This window comes from Pyrgilauda ruficollis, unplaced genomic scaffold (genome assembly GCF_017590135.1).
Source record: "Pyrgilauda ruficollis isolate IOZ18807 unplaced genomic scaffold, ASM1759013v1 scaffold10, whole genome shotgun sequence".
Lineage (NCBI taxonomy): Eukaryota > Metazoa > Chordata > Aves > Passeriformes > Passeridae > Pyrgilauda > Pyrgilauda ruficollis.
The window spans coordinates 10,785,455-10,804,165 of NW_024508101.1; the positions used below are offsets into that span (position 1 = coordinate 10,785,455).

Genomic DNA, 18,711 nt, shown 5'->3' on the forward strand with positions numbered 1-18,711 from the left:
TAGGCTCACCCCATTCCCCCTGTACACCTCCAGGGGCTGTGATGGAGCATGTGGAGGGATGCAAAGAGCCAGGGAGGAGGTTACAGGAGGCTGGTACAAAGTGCCAGACTGGGGTGCCAGGCTTTTTGTGCATTAATTGCTGCTCAGGAATAATCCGAGTGTGGTACAGTTTGTTACCACCTGCATGAGTCTGGCTGCCCCGGAAAGGATTTGGCTTATCCTGGCCCACTTTCAGCCAGTTTGTCACCAGCCATTGTCCTGTGCCAGCAAGCTGGGCAGCAAGCCTTACTGAGGAGTCAAAACTCATTTTCTCCCTGGGGTAGCCCAGGGAAAGCTGATGCCACATCCTGCTGGCTCCAGGCACTGGCTCTGCCCACACTGCCAGCCCAGGAGTCAAGGGCTCCAGGAACTCTAAACTCCCTGCTGCAACACTCCAGCTCCAGCCCAGTGCCCTTTCCCAGCCCTGCTACACCAGTCCTTGTTCCTCCCAGTCTGGGGACAGGAGCACTGGGCAGATGTGCTGAGCACATCTGGCCCCAGGCACAAAGACATCCCAGCCCTGTGCTGCACAGGGAAAGAAAAGAGCCTGGCTACACAACACCAAACCCCTCTCAGCAAAACCTGGGAGCAGCAACGCCTCTGGAGAGGGTCAGGGGCAATTTAGGCAGTGGGGCTGACACAGGGAAATGGCCTGGGTGCTTCCACAAGGTACCTCTGCTGCATTTGGAAGTCCGTGCTCAGGTCTGAGTGTGCCAGTGTGAGGAGTCTCCCTACAGAGCCAGCTCCTTTTCCCTTCTCACTTCCAGATCACTGGATCCCAGAAGGAGGGAGAGAGAAATGGGAAGCAGGAATTCACTCCACTCACCAGCACTGGAGAGGAATCACTAACATCTCCTGAGCTATCTGCCAAGCCTGGTAGCCTCTCCTCCCAGCTCCAGCACCGGCTCTGGAGAATCAAAGCTACCCTGCAGCACTGGAGATGAGTACCCACTGGCCCTGCAAAGCTTGAGGTCTGGGAGTGCAGTGCTGACAAAACCTCCTCCAGCATGGACCAGCCTCAGCCCTTCACTGCCATGAAGGAGAACAGCAAGAGAGCTCCTTGCACATTTCCACACAGATGGGGTATAAATCCCAAGCAACTACTGACTTGAGTAATTACATTTTGCCTCCTTATAAATTAAAAAAACCAGCATGTCATTTATTTTCTGGCCAGTCCTCACCACCAAGAGAGGGTGACCCACCATGACTGCCATGACCCGCCCCAGATGTGGGTTTATTTTTTGGGGGGGCACAGAAATTCCTGCCAAAAAGAGGCTACATACTTCCAGTGGTCTAGTTTGGCCTGTGTTCAACACAGCAAGGAGCTGAGAGTTTGACTTATGATCCATTCATGTCCTGCCCCACTCTGCCTGGCAGTTGGAGAAGGACTGGGACAGAAAACACCACCTGGTTCCCATGGAGGAGGGTGTCACCCCCCAACCCAACTCATACAAAAGCAGGAGCCTCTCCATCACGGCACACATCCTTCCACCCCACAAGAGCCACATCTGCAGGACCCAGAGAGTACCCTGAGATCCACTTACTGGCCACCAGGTAGCAATCCTAGGACCATCAGAGCTTAAAACCACCCCTGGAGGGCAGGGGGCAGAGCAGCCTCCTCAGCCCCGGGGGACGTGGCGCTGCTGGGGCGGTGGGAGAGGCGAGCGGGAGCGCGGGAGGCAGCGCTGAGCAGCTCCACCACCAGAGCCAGCAGCTGCACGGCCCAACAGGCAGCCGTGTAACGATTTCATCATTTTCCAGCAAAATTGAATTAGTTCAAAGCCAAAATCTGATTTGCGAGCCCAGCGCTCTTGACAGCAAACCCTTTACTTTGTCAGGCAGCTGTTAGCTGTCTCCTTCAGCGCAGCGGCGAGGACGGTGGGAGAGAGGGCAGGGCTGCTCCACAGGGACCCCCCTGCCTACCTGCCTGCACCCAAAGCTCTGCTTGAGCAGGGCTGGGGGCTTGCTGATGGGTGCTGAACACCAACAAGCTGGATTTGGGGGAGGTGGGTGATAGCAGGTGGGTCAGAACCTCCACCAGACCCTCCCAAACACACACACCAGCAGCCCAAGCCTGCCCCAGCTCCTTATCTGACCCTACCCAGCTTATGACCTCTCCATCACCTGTAGCCTCCAGCAACTACTAGTGGTTTGTAACATTGTCCAGAAAAGAATGCAGTAACAGTAACAGTTCAAAGAGAAAACAAACCCCAAGAGCCAAGCTGGGAGGTCCCCTGCCCACCAGGACTCAGAGGTCCCACACTGAGCAGCTGAGACACCAGCAGGGAGCAGAGGCACTCAGGTTAGAATCAGGCAGGAAAACACCTCTCTGGGGACAGAGGGGAGTGCTCCCTCAGTTGGGAATCACTGTTCCAGGATAGCAGCATTCACCTCGCACCTCTGGATGACAGGTGGCACTGGTCACTCCCAAAAGCCACCTCACTGACAGTGCCTTGTGCCCTCCCAGCACCCCATGGAGAGGATGTGGTCCCTCCATGCTGAACATGACCAACTTCTTCTGGGAACACCAGCCACCCCAGCTCCCTCCATCAGGTCAGTGCTCCCTGTCCTGCACATCCTGCTGCTTCCAACTTCTGCTTGGCCACCGCCAAGCCCCAGGTGACACAACACCCACAAAACCACACATGCCATCTGCAAGGGACTCCACAGCAGAGCTGCAGCAGATGCCCTGAGGCCTGAGCATACCATACCATACCACCCTCCCAGCCCCAACTCACTGACACTGCCCATATCCACAGGGAAAACACAGCTCAGGTCAAAACACTGGGGAAGGTCCAGCTAGAGAACACCACTAGCAACCAGAAACAGTCTGGCTTGAGTAAAGACAGGTGGGAACTCACCGAGTTGATGCAGCCCAGCTCCTTATTCAAGAGCCAGGGCAGTGAGAGTTTTCCTTCCCCTCTGTAGCATGACTGGATACGCTCCTTGATCTTATCCTTGATCTTCTTCAACGTGAAGAGGCAGAGCACAGACTCCTTGGGAGGCTTAACCCTATTTTTCTGGCCCTGGGAGAAGATGGTGAAGAGGATATCCTCCTGCTCTGAGATGCCCAAGTACTTGGCCAAAGCCTTGCCAGGCTTGGTCAGGTAGGCGTCCTGGATCAGCCGGTACTCGATGCCGTCCTGCACGCAGCCAATGGGGAATTCCACATAGGAGTAGAACTTGGGGTCATCCACACAAAGGCGGACAATCTTGGAGGTGAAAAACTGCTCCCCAGTGGAGTCAGGAGAGGTCAGCTGGGTGTCCAGCTGCAGGGTCAGGTAGTAAACAAACTGCTCACTGCTGAAGCTGTAGATGTAGTAGATGTCAAAGGTGGGGAACTTGGAGAGTGTATCCGAGGGGATTTTGAGCTGCGAGGAGACAAACTCATCCTGGTAGACAAAGCCAAACATCTCTGCGTTCTCCTCGTTGGCCATCAGCTTGCGGCTGGAGAGAGTGGGGAAGTACTCTGACTTCCCATCAATGGGCGTCCCAATGAAGAGCTTGTTCTGCCCATTCAGCACCTCGATGATGACACCAGACATGGTGCCTGACTCGTTGACACTGGAGAGGTAGTGCTCCTTGCGGTGGTGGGGCTCACCCAACTTGAAGAGGTCGTCCAGCCGCAGGAACTGGCAAATCCCCTGGGAGGCACTGCCGCAGGCAATCAGCCGATTCCCCGAGTAGTCCACCAGCAGCAGTTTGTTCACGTTGTTGGTCGTAACCAGCCCATGTGGGCAGGATTGGACACTGGGCGGAGGGTAACACTTCTCATTGTCCTCCACGGGCCCCGTCACGTGGGTCCGCAGGAGTGTGAGGTTATTGGAGAGCTTGTAGATCCGATTGACAGCCCCCACGTAGACCTCCCCAGTTTTGTTATGGACCACCAAGTGTGTCAAGCTCCAGTCTGTAACCGGGAAAGTCCTAAAGGGAGATTTGGGGCTGCCTTCCGCCAGCGGTAGCCAGGTGCTCCCCAAGAGCAGCAAGGTCCAAATGTGGATGGACAAGTGGTGCTTGAGCCAAAGGAGCCACATTGCAGCAGCCTCACATCCAGCCAAGGCCATGCCCAAACCCAGCCACAAAATAAATAGAAACAAACCCAAACTAAAGGGATGGGGGAGGGAGGAGGAGCTAATGGGAAACACTCTCCTCTGCTTCCTCTGCACTCAGCATTCAAGGCATCGTGGGCGTGGCCAGTCCAGTCAACCCTAGAGGGAGAAAGACAAGAAAAGTACGGTTAGGAGGCTTTCCTGCAATCCCAAGCTTGTTCTACCCCACCCAGAAGACTCTGCTGCTTCACATTTTGCTAGCAGGCAGAAGAGACCCTGACCTGCTGTCCCAGTCCCACTCCACGGCGATGCTGGGAAAGGATGCAAAATCCCAGTTAGCAGGAAGCACAGCCCAAGCCCCTACACAGAGAAGGATCTCAAAAGCACCTTTTAAAGGAGTTGAGAGAGCCAAGAGCCCTGGCATGTTGCCCACTTTCCTGCCACCTGCCTGCCAGGAGAGTCATGGGCAGGAGGGGTTGGAGGGAGCACACGGGCATGGCAAGGACAAGCCTGTCCTTCTGGCATTTCTATGCATTAGAAAACACAGGTTCAGACATGAGACAGTTGGTTTGAGAGGCTCCAGAGGGACAAGGGGGCACAGGCAGGGGGGATGGAATGTTCTGCCTGCTGCTGTGCCACAGCTGGGGCTCACCAACAGGGAGCAGCAAAGCAGTGGGGAACCAGCCAAATACCCCACACCAGGGTGACCTTGGCATCCCGGCAGCAGGGAGGAGATGGCCACAGGGACCAATGCACAGCTCTGCTCTCTGTGTCAGTTCAGCAGCCTCTCCATTACACCCCATCCCTGTCTTCTCCATCCACCCTCCCCACACAGGCACAAGCACCCCTAGACTAACCTGGGCTTGTGTGAACCCCCCTGCCAGCACACAGCCCATCCCACCATCACAATCCATCCACCCAGGTGGGACCAAGGTCCATGGATGGGGCACCAGCCCAGTTTCCCAGCCAGTGCAGATAAGCCACTCCAGAAGGGAGAGGAGAAGGAGAGCCTCTCCCTCTCCCCTTATCATCCATCTCTGACTCAGGGCAGGATAACCTCCAAGAGGATCCCCAGCAGGGAGTGGCACAGGTAGGAAATATGGCCTGCGGTGACTGGCAGCTCTGCCAGATCCCAGCCCTGGCAAGGCAGGGTGTCAGAGGGCAGCCAGTTTTCATATCAGCAGGGCTGAATATTGCCCCAGCCTCAGCATTCTGTCCTTGGCAGGGCTGTGGGACCCATCAGCTGGGCCACATGCAAACCTTGGGGGGCTGCATCCAAACGGAGCCAGCACTGAGCCATACAGCTACCCCAAAATCCCATACAGCATCCTTCACTTCTGCTGCTCCCCTCCCAAGCCACAGAGCCAGACTGGGAGAGATCTATGGAAAGGGAGAAACTTCTTTCCCCGTTCTTCAACTCCCAGCCTACACAAGACTCCTCTCTCCTTTTTCAGGGCAAGCTCAGCCCTGGCCACCCCTGCAGCCCTGCCAGCTCCCCTGAGCCCCAGATATGCTGGGCAAAGCTTCTGCACCACTTCCAAACCCTCTCTGCAGATCTGGCTCTGCCCACAATGCTCCTCACCCTGCTGTCTTCGACTTCCCAACACATCCACCTCCAAGGCAACAGTCTCAAGGGACATTTGGACAACAGCACACGAGCAGCACTGAGACCAAATCCAGATGCCACAAAGCTCCATGGGTGTGGAGACAACCAAAGCACCACCCTGGAAACCATCCCCGTGGTCCTAAGCACCATTCCTACCACTTTTTCCAACACGGAGAGCCTACCAGCAAAGAATAAGTAGTGACAACACTGTCAGGGCAAGGGCACTCCCAGAAGACACACTGCTCAGAATCTTCATTTTTCTGAGCTTGTTGGTAAGAGAACAAAAAGCACCCCAGATCAGAGTTATTAGCCCCAAACCACATTGATGTGGGACCGAGTGGCACTGTCAGCACAAACCCACTGGTTGCCCCAGAAAGCCACAGACCAGCTGCAGGCATTGGGGTTTCCTGAAGGAAACCAGAGAGTGGTTTCCCACCCCAAGAAACTGGCACAGCTGTCACCAAGACACTGCTCCCATGAGCAGCACAGTGGCTGCCTGGCAAGGAGACCAGCACCAACACCAAATTCATGAGTCAGTGACGTGCCAAGGAGAGAAGCAATGGGGAAGATGGGAAAGGTGACAGTGGGAGATTGGTGCAGCGTGGGGATGCCAACCAGAGCATCTCCTGCCAGGATGAGAGAGCACGACAGGGAACTTGCTTTCTTGGTGCATTTCTATGATTCATTGCTTCTATTTCAGGAAGTGGGTGAGAGAACTAGAGGTCGAGCTGCTGCCACAAACCAGGGCTAGAAAGCCCAACAGGAGATTCCCAAATTAACGTAGGGAACTGCAAATCAGAAGTTGGAACGAGAGCAAAGTGAGGCAGAGCTGGGGCAAGCTGAGAGATGACACTCTGCAGAGCTCCTCAGAGATTTCTGCTCCTAAATATACTGCAGCAGCAACATCTCGTCCTAGTGACCTGACACCAGTGGTGGTTTTGTCCAGTCCTGCTCAAAACCATCAGCAACTATTAATAAAAATAAAACAGCACAAATGGTTAGTTTGTCTGCTTTCTTTGGGATTCAGTGATATGGGTTCCTGAACTTTGAACTAAAGCAGGGCTCAAGCCCACCACGGTGCAGGCAGCCCTGCACTGCAGCATGGGTGCCAGCACAGCCCCTGCTCCCTGCCTGTGGGAGCAGCAGCCAAAGGGCATTTCCCTGCTGTCACACAGCCTCCAAGTGCCACAGAGAGGTCACAGTGCAGCTAAGGCAGGGCAGCTCCTCCACTGGCACACTCTTTAAACCACAGGGCACCCAAACCCCCCTGGGGCTGCATTCAAGTGGCACCTCACCCTGGGGTCACCCAGTCCAGGGCCACCATACAACTGCCACCACCAGGAAGCACCACAAACACATCCAGTGCAGTCCACAGGCATAGAAAACCCTGGGCAGACATCCTGGAGCCAAGCCCTGCCCTGAAACAGGCAGCAATAAAATAATTCACCCCAGCCCAGTTGCATGCATGCCAGCTGGGAGAGTAGGACCACAAATGCAGGTAGCCGTGCTGCTGTGCAGCAAGTGATGCAGCACAGAGCATCTGCAGCACTGAGCATCCCCAGGGCTCACCCCACAGAGGGGCCACACCACCAGCCAGACAATACCACAGGCTTGTGTTTTGATTTCCATGTACTAACACACACACATATATACACACACATATATTTATAGAAGGAAACCAGCCATCGGAAACAAAGCCAGCACAAGAGCCAAATCCACCCCAGTCCCCTTCATCCCCCACTGGAAAGGACATTTGCTCACAGTTTCACCTCAAAGTGGCCACACTGAGATGGTTGCAGCCACTGCAAAACTTGGATGGGGGTTACCCAGCCCAGCAGGGCCAACACTCACACATCCCAGCTTCCCCCAATGAGCCTTTCAGCAGCAAGCAATGGACGTGCCCCAGAGATGCCAGTGCCCCCCTTCCTGGCTGCTGGAGAGGTGGCAAGGGGCAGCAGCACTCATCCCCCGAGCTGAGCGCTCCCTGGTCCTGCAGTATGCTGAAAAACCTGTGCTTGGGATCGGAGATCACACTTTGGGAAAACAATCATCACTTTGGGAAAACAATCATCACTTTTGATAGCACAAAGCAAGAGTACTGGGATGGAAAAACTAACCTTAAAAGGCAAAGACTGGACAGAGAGTTAAGGACCACCTCTCCACTCATCCAGGCAGCAAGTCCCAGAGTCAGCACTAGCCTACAAAGCAGCAGCTCTCATGGGAGCACCCACAGACAGGGTTTAAACATGCAGACAAGCACAGAGGTGCATATCTGGCACTCACAGACCCACCTGCCATCCCTGCTTTTCCATCAACATGACCCCAGCAGGTTCACTCCCAGCAAAACACCCCAAGAGCTTTACAGCCTTGCACTTTAGCAAGGGAGGTTCGAGGAGAGAAGGTGTGGGATTGAAAACCCCCACATAACTGACCCACAAAAGGGGAAATGGCATCTAAAGGGCCTTTACCTGTAGTCCCTCCAAGTCACTTGCTGCTCTCAGCAATAAGAAACAGTCAAGAAGGGACCAGCTACAAGCTGCCAGTAATTAGCAAAGGGGAGAGAGGGGAGATTATCCAGGGGAGAAAAAAGCCTTCAGGCCACAGGAGAGGCAGCCTCACCCTAGAGCTGGTGTATTTTTAGGTTCATCTGCCTGGGAAAAGCCTTGCAATGAGGAAAGCCTGGTGGTGGTACAAATTCGAGCTGCACTACATATGCAATTGCTGCAGCAGGGCTAAACTTTAACTCCTTCTTTCACTGCAGTCATTGAAAACTATTTGGCTGAGGTCCCTACCTAGCCAGTGAGTTAAATCATTATCCTTATCCCTAGCTCAAACCACACCCTGATGAAATCAATGGCAGGCTCTGAAGCTGCCCTAGTCTCCGTTACTATCACCCAATCAAGAATATATTCAGTATCTTCAGTTTCTTCCCAGGCTCCTGCTTCCTCCCAGGAAGGGGCTGAGGACTCCATCCTACCATCCACCCCAGCTTCCACTCCTGCCCTGCAAGAATCTTCTGGGCAAAAAATTCAGTCTCTTTTGCTCTAAGAAACATGACAAGGAGAAGCAGCCATCTACTGCCCAAGGGCTCATGAAGCTTGACCCTCAGCAAAAAGGAGCATAAAAGAACAAGCAGTGAGGAAATTAAATAGCATTTCTCAAGTGCACAATTCCCCTTCTCTGGTCCTCTGCAAGAAGTCATGTCACGCCAAGAACAGCTTGAACTCAGAACAGCTCTGGAGCCACTACGTGCACTCACCACCAAGAGACTGCAGGCTGCTCTGCAGAGAGCCCTTCCAAGAAGGGCTCACAGGCATTTCCGAGATGGAAACCCAGGCTCCCGCAACCACAGCGTCCCAAGGCAAGGAGGCACAGGAGGACAGCCTCAGCAGCCCTTCCAGGAAACCAGGCATGGACTGAGACCTTACACGTTTCCCAAATCCATACACCAGAAGTGAGAGATGGTGGCTGTCCTTTGCCTTATTCCCACAACTCACCTGGGTATCACAGTCCATACAGGACCCCACAAGGGCTGCTGAGAGGTTTTCTGTTTGCAGCCCACGTGCTGGATCTGGGCTTCCCAGAAGTAAAGTTCCCCCCACCTTCCCTTGTGCTCCCTGCAGCTGGGAGGAGAACACAGACCTGGATTGACTGATGCCTGGAATGGAGAGCAGTGCACACCCCGTGGGTAATCATCCACACAGGACACAGCCTGCTGCTTCCCATCCTCCTTCAGGAAGTTTGTCCATCAGCATACACAGAGCACAACACCTCCAACCCCTCTGTGCCTCTCATCATGCACAGACTCCAACCCAAGGCACCAGGACACCAACCATGGGACTGTGTCTTCCTACTATCAACACCCAGGTCAACTCAAGGCTTCAAACCCCAGCCTGATGTGAATTTTGTCACCTCAATTAGGATCAATTAATAACATCTTGCCCCCTTCTTAAGAACAAAGTAGTACAGACCAAGTTCCCTGAAGGCCACCTCCCCCTTTGGTTGTGGCCCACACACTCCCAGACTGTGATTCTCACAACACATCAGTCCACTGCCCCACATAAATGTTCCAAAAACCAGCTCTGCTGGCAGAGGTCACCTTGGTCCAGCTGGACCTGCAGAAACCCAGGTCACCCACAAGCAAGGTCTCTCAACAGCAGGAAGTCCAACGAGAGATCCTCTGGCCATCAGCATCCTTCCCTTGTCTGATCTCATTCCCTGGGGAATAACACATCACTCCTCACTCCCCAGCCTGCTGCTCCACATCCCTCACTGGGACAGGGCAGCCACAAACACAAGCCATGATCTTACTCTCCCCAGATCAATGCCCCTCTTCCAGCCCAGCTCTCCAAGCTGCATTTTCACCTCTCTGTCACAAGTGCTTCCCCCAAATCCCAAAGAGAATCTGGAGAGATCCTTCTTTGCAATGGAGCACTGCCACAGGAGGATTCCTGGTTGCTGGATCCCCCTACTCCACCAAAGTGAGGTCATTCTGGGGTTGGTTTAATCCCAGCTAAACTGAAATTCCCATGCTTCTGCCTGGCCCCTTGCTGACACCAGCACTTGTGCTGTCCTGTGGCGAGCCAAGCACAACTGCCATCACATTAGTTCTGATTAAAACAACCACAAAACTTCTCCAAACAAGCTTTCCCAAGCCATGTGTGCTTCTCCTTCCCTCTATTATCCTCCCATCCTTCCCCCTCTGCTGTTTCAGTTATGCTGCCCCAAGAACCACAGCTGGAAACAGTTCAGCTCCTGGCTCTGCTTCCCCTGTGGAGTTTCCAGATCAGCACAGCCCCATGTTTTATTTTCCCAAGGTGAAGCTGACCCAGGAGAAGTGAGACATCCAGAGAGAGAGCAGACCCTCACCTGGCAATGGGACAGGCAGAGACAGGAAGAGGAAAAGCCCAGAAGTCCCTTCACAGCAATTCCACCACAGGGAAAACTGTTCTTAGAGTCCAAAAGAAGTTTCATTCACAGCACCACGGGCAAAGAGCATCTGATATTAACAGGGAGGTGCCACAGAAGCCCAGAATTCCCCTCACAGCAATTCACCACAGGGAAAACTATTCTGAGAGTCCAAAAGAAGCTTCAAACACAGCACCATGGGCAAAGAGCATCTGATATTAACAGGGAGGTGCCACAGCAGTGGCTGTGCCCACAATCTGCTTCCCCATGGGCAGTGCCAACACAACACACCACACCCCAATTTCCACAGCAAGGGGGTCTCACCCACAGGACCTGGGCAAAGCACACTTCAAAGCATGGGTGCAGCCATGAGCTGCTGGCTGGGAGGGAGAGCAGAGCAAGGCTTCTCCTCTTCCTGCAGATCCCAGCTGCAGCCCCAAGCCATGTTAGACACAGGCATCACCCTGCTACTATGGCCTGATGCCACGCACGAGGAGCTGACATTCCAACAGGCATCAGCATCATGGACCGGCTCCTTCAGCACAAAACCGAGAGGAGGCAGCTGCTCGCCTGTGCTGGGAGGGCTGTCCAAGCACCTCTGCCAAAAACACACTTTCTGCTAATGAAGGTGGCTGGACGGCAGCTCCAGCAAATGCCACCACCCCCACGGAAGGCCAGGGAGCCTTACAAGGCACAGCCAGTGGGCCAAGAGGTCCTGCTGTGCTGGGAGCTGGCGCACTCCCCTGGCACCGTCGCATCCCTCCCTCCCAGCCCTCTCCCACGCAGGGGCCGTGCAGAACGGGACCTCTCCCGTGTGTGCCAGTGCCCCACGGGCATCTCGGCCGTGCTGATAAGGAATAACAGCGGGAGCCCTGGAAGCCAGGCTGCTGTCAGCGTCATGGGGCTCGGCAGCGGCTCTCCTTCGGAAACGGCGCTGCTTTCCTGCCTTCCTCCTCCCCCATTTCTTCCCGATGACATCAGCCTGAAAAACAGGTTCTTGACTTCAGCAGGGCTCATCGGGCCGATTCTGGTCCCGGCAGAGAGGGCAGAGGCCCCCCTTGACTCCAGAAAGGAAGCAGCCATCCAGGAGCCGGACACGGAGATAAGCAGCAGCGGGCAGGCAGGGACCCTGCCAGCATGCCAACACTTGTAGGAATAAAAACCATGGAGAAGCAGATGGGGGTGGAGGGAATGCGACGCTAGGGAACAGATAGAAATGTTTTACAGAGGCCGTGGCAGCTGTAAGTGGGGCTCACACCCCGGCTCTGACACTGCTCTGCTACGGGGCAGCCAGATCTACCCAGTGCAAACGTCAAATCCCAGGGCAGACTCCCATCGCACTCCAGCTCCCAGAACCCAACAGCAAGTCCTCAGGCTGGCCAAAATGACAATGCAGGACTTAACACTATCCAGCAAAGCCTTCCGAGGGCCACAAAGCTGGACACAGACCAACAGGGAACACGATCCTGCGAAATATCCTGCCCACCAGCCAAGCTCCAAGATTATTTTTAAACTCCTCCTAAAATATTTTTGGGTTTTCCTCTTCCCCTGTTGAAACTAACAGTCTGAACAGGAAGAGCGAAGCAACCGCCCGTACACAAAGCCCGGCCGCATGCACAAAGCAAACAACTTACTGCCATTATAATTACCTGCGATGTTATCGGCAGCTCTGACGGGGTCGGCATTCGCAGGAGGAAATGTGGTTTTTACATCGTGCCACTTGAAACCAGTGTGACCCATCCTTCCTCCCCCCTGCCCCTCAGCAGCACCCGCTCATTCCAGCGCCCTGCTAGAGTGGAGGAACAGCCCGTGGATGTGGGGCCACACACACAGGAAATTTCTCCCCCTAATACAGGAATTTGCGTCTTCTCTTGCCAGGAATTTAGTTCTGTGAGAGAGCCTGAATATTTTGACAGACTAAAAGTTGTTTAACTAAACACATAAAGCGAAGGGACTCACAGGGCTCCTACAATGACACCAAGACCTGCCTGGATGGGGAGGTGGATCTGCAAAGGATCGGGCCCTCGAACTGACACTACCCCAGAGGTGCTCAGAGCATCCAAGTGTCCCAATAATTTTGGGAAACCATCCCTGCTCTCAATCCCTCACATGCCAGACTGCATCTCTGCTCCTCCATACTCCCAAGAAAACATGAAGAGTCACTCAACATTTATCAGTTCAAAACACATGTGCAATTAGCAGGATTTTTTTTTCCTCCCTCCAGTATAATTATACATGTTTTAATGCAATTACCACCCCTGTATTTTGTACATTAAACAGTAGGCAACCCAAGGAAGAGAGACACTTTTATTTTTCTTGGCTTTGCCTTCCTGAAAATAATACTATGTTGCAAAATAACTCCGGAAGAAGGGCTTATCTTTACCAGAAAGAGAGGGAGAGAAGAAAAAAAAACGGCAAGAGGGAAGGAGAAATCTCACAAAGAGAAAGCAGAGATTGCAGTGTCCCTCTCCCTCCATCCCTACACATACCTGTACCTGGAAACCGTCCCTGATACCACGGTCAGGACTCAGGAGCAGCCTCAGCCCTTCGCCATCGCGACAGAAAGGAAAACTGAATCAAGAGAATGGTCCTGTTACTCAAGCTGGGGTCATTAGCCGGATTAAAGCTCCCGAGCTCCGGCCAGCAGCACGGAGAGCAAAGTGCAGCTAAACTGCCCAAATTGGATTACCAGCGCTGCCGGGTCTCTGTGCCAATGTGGCTGGCAGATTGCGGGATGCTCGGGATGAGGAGGTGGGCAGCGAGCCCCAGGGCTGATCTGCAGGCTGCTGGTGGGGAGGAGGAGAGATGAGGAAGAGATGGTCCCTGCACAGCATGTCCCCCAGAGCCACACAGCCTGTCTCTGGCACCCCTGGCATGTTCTCACCTTAGGCACTTTCTCCAGCAAAATCCCTCACAATCTCAGCTCAAGGAGCAAAGAGGATATCGCACCCTGGCTGCACCAGGCCCTGAGCTGACCCCAGCAATAAAAACTCTCTGTGCTTCAGGCAACTCACGAGGGTCTCTGGCCCCAGGCACAGACCAGCACAGCTGGGCACAGGCCAGGGGTGGATTTGGCTCTCATTACACCAAGACACCATGAGACAGAGGAATCACCCAAAACAGTCCATCTTGCACCATGCAAGGCAAATTCAGAGAAGAAAGGAGCAAAAGTGTTTATGGAATGCGAGCCTGATGACCTGTATGTGGAGTTTTCTTCCAGACTCATCTCGGCACACCAGCAACAAAGAGGAGGTGTGCCAAGCCTTGGCTAAAGGGAAAACAAACTTTGAGATCTTTTTCATTCAGGTTTTTTAATGGAAGCTTCCACCTGGAACAAGGGCTGGAGGCAGCCACAGAGTGCTCAGGGAAGCAAGACAAACAGGGACACCTTCCTGTGTCTGGCCACGCTCTGACAAATCCATGGGAAGGTGTGGGCTTGATACACCACAAGGCGAGTGCAGGGCAGAAGAGCCAGGACTGCCCATGCCTGGCACTGAAACCATCAGAACTTATTTATTGTCTGCAGCTTTTCTCCTCCAGGATGCACAAGATGTTTGTGACTTCCAAGAGTAGCAGGCAGACCATGCTGGGGTATCTACACGGCTGCACCCTGGGGAAGGCTAAGGGGGGCATGGATGAGGCTGTGGGTCAGGGACAGTGTCAGAGCACACACATTCTCACCAAGTACCACATATCTGTGGTGGGATGTTCCCCAGAGCACTGCATGGATCACTTCCCAGGTACAGCCAGAGAAGAAGCTGATTGTCTCCATTCTAAAGCCAAACCAGCCACCTCGCCAGGGGATGGTGGCAAACACTTGCTCCTCCTCATTTTGCATGAAGCCATGGCACTCAGCACCTTGCTGGGAAAAGGGGCCCCAATCCAAACTCAGGAAAGTTAAGGAGTCATGGTACATGCTGAACCAAGCTCCACATCACTCATAATTCCTGGCCTTTGGGCCTTCCTCTACACACATGCTACATCACCAAGCCATTCACTGGTCAAACCCTGGCCAGGAACCCTGTACTCACTAGTTTCTTCCACATAGCACACAAACTTGAAGGAGACATTAATGGATCAGAGACAACAACAATCTAAGTTCTCAATACATGCATTCCACCAGTTCAGATCAATGAAAAACTCCAGCTTGCAGGCAGTGAGGATGGCATTATGGGCATTGGGGTGATCCATGCCCACCCTCCTGTCACTGCACAGAGACATGGCAGCACCTCTGCCGTCCTGGCTCTTTCAAGGCTCTCCTTCCATTGAGCCAGAGGTGCCAAAAACCACGACTGTCTCCTCATTGAAGACACAAATGACCAAGGCACCAGAACACCCTACAGAAAGGCAATTACAACAAAGCCCAGAGGGACTCAGCAGAAGCCCGAGACGGGTAATGCTCCCCGGTTTGCAGGAGCCGCTGTCGGCAGCACGGCAGCGCCGGTCTCCGCTGCTCGGGAGCTGCCGGCTCAGGGCTGGTCCGGCTCTCGCGGCAGAGCGCTGCAGCCAGCAGCGAGGCAGGCAGCAACAAAGGCCCCGACCCACACTCAGCCCGGAGAATAAACACATCCGAGCCTCCTTCATTAACTCCGATCTCAGGGCCAGATCCTCCGCTTTGTTCGGCAGAAGTCAAACGCAGCGAGCCCACGGAAATGAGCGGCCCGGCGTGACACGGGCACGCAGGGAGCAGGGCAGGGGCCAGCCCCGGCTGCCGCCGCCATGGAGGAGGGGAGCAGCCCTGGCAGCACGCAGCAGCGCCGCTTTATTACCCTCTGCATTTCGGCTGCGCAAAGCCCCGCTGAAGCACGGCCCTCGGCCCCGTCTGCAGCGGAGTTCGGAGGAGTTTGTTTATCTCTCGCAGGGCACTGCCTCGCTCGGGGAAAGGGCTTTGTGTGACGGAGCACAAGGGCTCTGCTCCGCAGCTCCGTGCACAGCCCGAGCGCGCACGAAGGCAGATGCCTGCGCTCTGCTCCAAATCTGATGCTTCTGTTTAAAAAAAAATACGCCAAGAGGGGAAAACTCTCCCCGACGCCTCTATCGCCGTGCTAACAAAAGCAACGTCTCCAAAACTTTAATCTTCAGGGTAGCAGCTGCAGAAAGCCCAGCCACCCAAGGGAGCAGAAGCCAGCCAGCCCCCGGCGCTGCCTCCCCGCAGCCCCTCGTGAGCAGCGAGCGCATCCAGGCTCGTCTCTCTCAGAGAGCGGCACCGGCAGCCAAAGCCACAGGCGGATGGGGAGCACCAGATCACACGCATGATCGGGTATTTTGAATCCAAACTTCCTTACCAGCCTTCCTTACAGCACCGTGTCGCCACACCGCTGCCGGCACCGGCATCCACCGGCACCAGCAGATCACTCGGCGGCGAGCGGGAAGAAGAAAAAAACCTTCCCTCCTTGCAGCCACTTAAGAAATTATCCATGCATCCTCCCAGAGGCATCTGCCTCACTGCTTTTCCTCGGCTTCTCCACCTTTCCGCCCTGTTCGGTCACCAGTGTCTTAAGAGAGAGACATCGAGTCACTCATTTTACCCACTGAGTATTTACAAAAGACCCTGGGATTGTTCAGGAAGCAATTAGCCGCTGTTCAGAGGAAAATGGTGTTTTCAAATGGATAACCTTTGATGTAGTCAATAGCCTCAGCTCCTCTTTTTTTTTTTTTCCTCCTTTCTTTTTAATTCTTGCAACCGCACACGAAAGAAAATAAAAATTAAAAAATTTAAAAAATAAATCCAGCAAAAGGCTGATAATCCCCCCCGACACAGCTCTCGTTCAGCAAAAAAGGATTTTCTCGCAAGCTGGAGGAAAAGCAGCTCCGGGAGGCGGCTCATCCGCCCAACTTTTCTCCCCTCCGTGTCCCGGAGCATACGAGAAGGATCATGAATATTCATTCCCCCCGTTAGCAGGTTCTGCTTTTGTTTTGTCCTCCCCAAGCAGGAGCCAGGGGGGAGCTAACAAGTGAGGTTAATGCCCGTCTTTTCTCTCCCATCCGTCTCCTCTTTAACCAGTGACCTTCATGTTAAGCCCTGTTTACACACCAGCCCCCCTCCCCTGGCTCCCCCTACCCCGGCGCTCGGCCAGAGGCAGAAGGAAGAATCTTCCCCTAAGGAAGACAAGGGAGGAGAAGGCGATTGCGGGATTCCGGGATTTATTTCAGCATGCCACAGAGATTTTGCAAATCCCTCCCCGATCGCACTCCGGAGCTGCCGTGTGCGTTCGCTGGGCAGGAATGGGAAGGGGCTGAGGGACACGGAGCGCGCAGCCGGCTTTATTCGCCACCTTCCACGTTCACAGCGGCGGCGGGAGGCGCGCACCGGCGCAGCCCCGCACACAGGTACCGCAGCCTCCCACGCCTCGCTCGGAGGTGCCCGGCGCTGCGCTGCCAAACTACAGCGCGATCACAATAGTAACAATCATAGCGAGGGCGACGGCAGCCATCTCACCCTATCCCATCCCATCCCATCCCATCCCATCCCATCCCATCGGGCGCCTACTGCACCTCCCCGCCGGCGGCTGGGGAACGGGGAGCGCGGAGGGAACGGCGGCGCTGTGGGCTCCAGGACGAGCCCAGCCCGGATGCCGCTCACCGCGCCCCGGCGGGATGCGGGGATGTAAAGCAGCGAGAATACGTGAATGGATACGGGATAGCACAATGCGGGGATGGCAGCGGGGATACGGGGCAGAGCGGACACGGCGATGACAGCGAGGATGTGGGGCAGCACGATGCGGGGATGGCAGCGGGGTTGCAGGGCAGGGCAGATGCGTGATCCAAGGCGGAGAGCACGGAAGGGTCGAGCCCGGTTCACGTCCCCAGCAGCGCCGGACCCGGCTGGGCAGCGAACGCCGCCGAGAGCCGGGGCGGGAGGGTGCAGCGGGGAGGGAGGGGAGCAGGGAGGCGGCCGAGCCCCGCCGCTACAGCGGGTAGGGAGGCACCGCTGGCACCGGCTCCCCGCGGGAGCGCCCCGGCCCGAGCAGCTCCGAGATGGGAGGCGGCCCTCAGCCCGTCCAGCCCGTACCTGCCCGGTCCCCGGCACACACCGCTGCGAGACCCACGCGGGGCGTGCGGCGGATAAAGAAAGAGGCTCAGTCCCGGCGCGGTTTTGTCCCCCCGCGGGAGGCGGCTCCCGGAGCCGCGGGGCGCAATGCGGGCTGGTCCCGGCGGCAGCAGCGCGGCGCCGGCCCTGCCCGGCCCAGCCCTGCCCGGCCGCCGCGGCCCCTCCGCGCCCCCCGACGGGGCCGCCGTGCCCTGCCCGGGCCAGCCCCGCGCCGTCGCCGCGCTGGCAATAAAGCCAAATTTTTTAGGGGAGCAATAAAGCCAAATCCGCATTATTTTTAACGAACCGACCGATCGGGCTCATCGCGCCGCGCCCGAAAGTTGCAGCCGGGTTACTCACGGCTCCGGTCCCCGCTCGCCTCCGCCGTGCCAGCCATAATTGCATTCCACACCGAGCCGCCCGCCGGGCCGCCGCCGCCTTCTCCGCCGCCACTGCCTCCTTCTCCTCCGTCCCCTCCTCCTCCTCCTCCTCCTGGGGGCGGGGAGAGGTGAGAGGGGCGGGGAGATGTGGGCGGGGCGTGGAGAGGTGGGCGGGGCCTCCCCGCCCGCCCTTAAAGGGGCGATGCCGCGAGGAGACGGACGGACGGACGGACGGACAGCGGCCCCCGGGCGGAGGCGATCGCGGGGGCTGCGGGGCAAGGAGCGTCCCGCACCCCCCCAGCGGCCCTGCCCGCCGCTCTCCTGCACCCCACGGCAGGACTGCGTTCTCCAGGGCTGTCCATTCAGCCCCTTCCCACTGGCATCGCATCCACTCCGCCGAAAATTAAAATTACAAAAGGGGAGAGAAATAATAAAATATATCAATAGCAGGTCTGAGTGGTTGTTTGTATTTTTTAAGCACGCTCAGTATTATCCACTGCCATAACCTTCCCCTGCTTTTCCCTCTCACCCTGGCAGTCAGAGTCCCTTCCCAGACACAGCAGTGCCGCCGTGGCACCCTGCCTCTGCCCTGTCCTGTTTGGTTAGGCCCCAGTGAGATGCTCCATCACCTCTCCAAAGAAGGTATCTCTGTAAAAATCAGCAGGAATAAATACAGTGTTTGTCATTGGGACCTCCACA

General features: G+C 55.6%; 1 protein-coding gene across 3 annotated transcripts in view; it reads right to left on the bottom strand.

The window, feature by feature from the left end:
- Positions 1–18,126, bottom strand: part of PLXNA1 (plexin A1) — a 115,266-nt gene extending 97,140 nt beyond the window's left edge. Inside the window, exons 1-2 of one of the 3 annotated variants that reach the window (XM_041460555.1) lie at positions 17,993–18,126; positions 2,901–4,247 (exon numbers count right to left, since the gene is read on the bottom strand). In XM_041460555.1, the coding sequence (XP_041316489.1) occupies positions 2,901–4,103 (1,203 nt within the window). In that variant the 5' untranslated portion in view covers positions 4,104–4,247; positions 17,993–18,126. Of the gene's footprint in view, positions 1–2,900; positions 4,248–17,939 lie in introns of all 3 variants that reach the window. The other 2 variants (XM_041460563.1, XM_041460547.1) reach the window with 2 other exon arrangements.
- Positions 18,127–18,711: the final 585 nt, after the last annotated feature.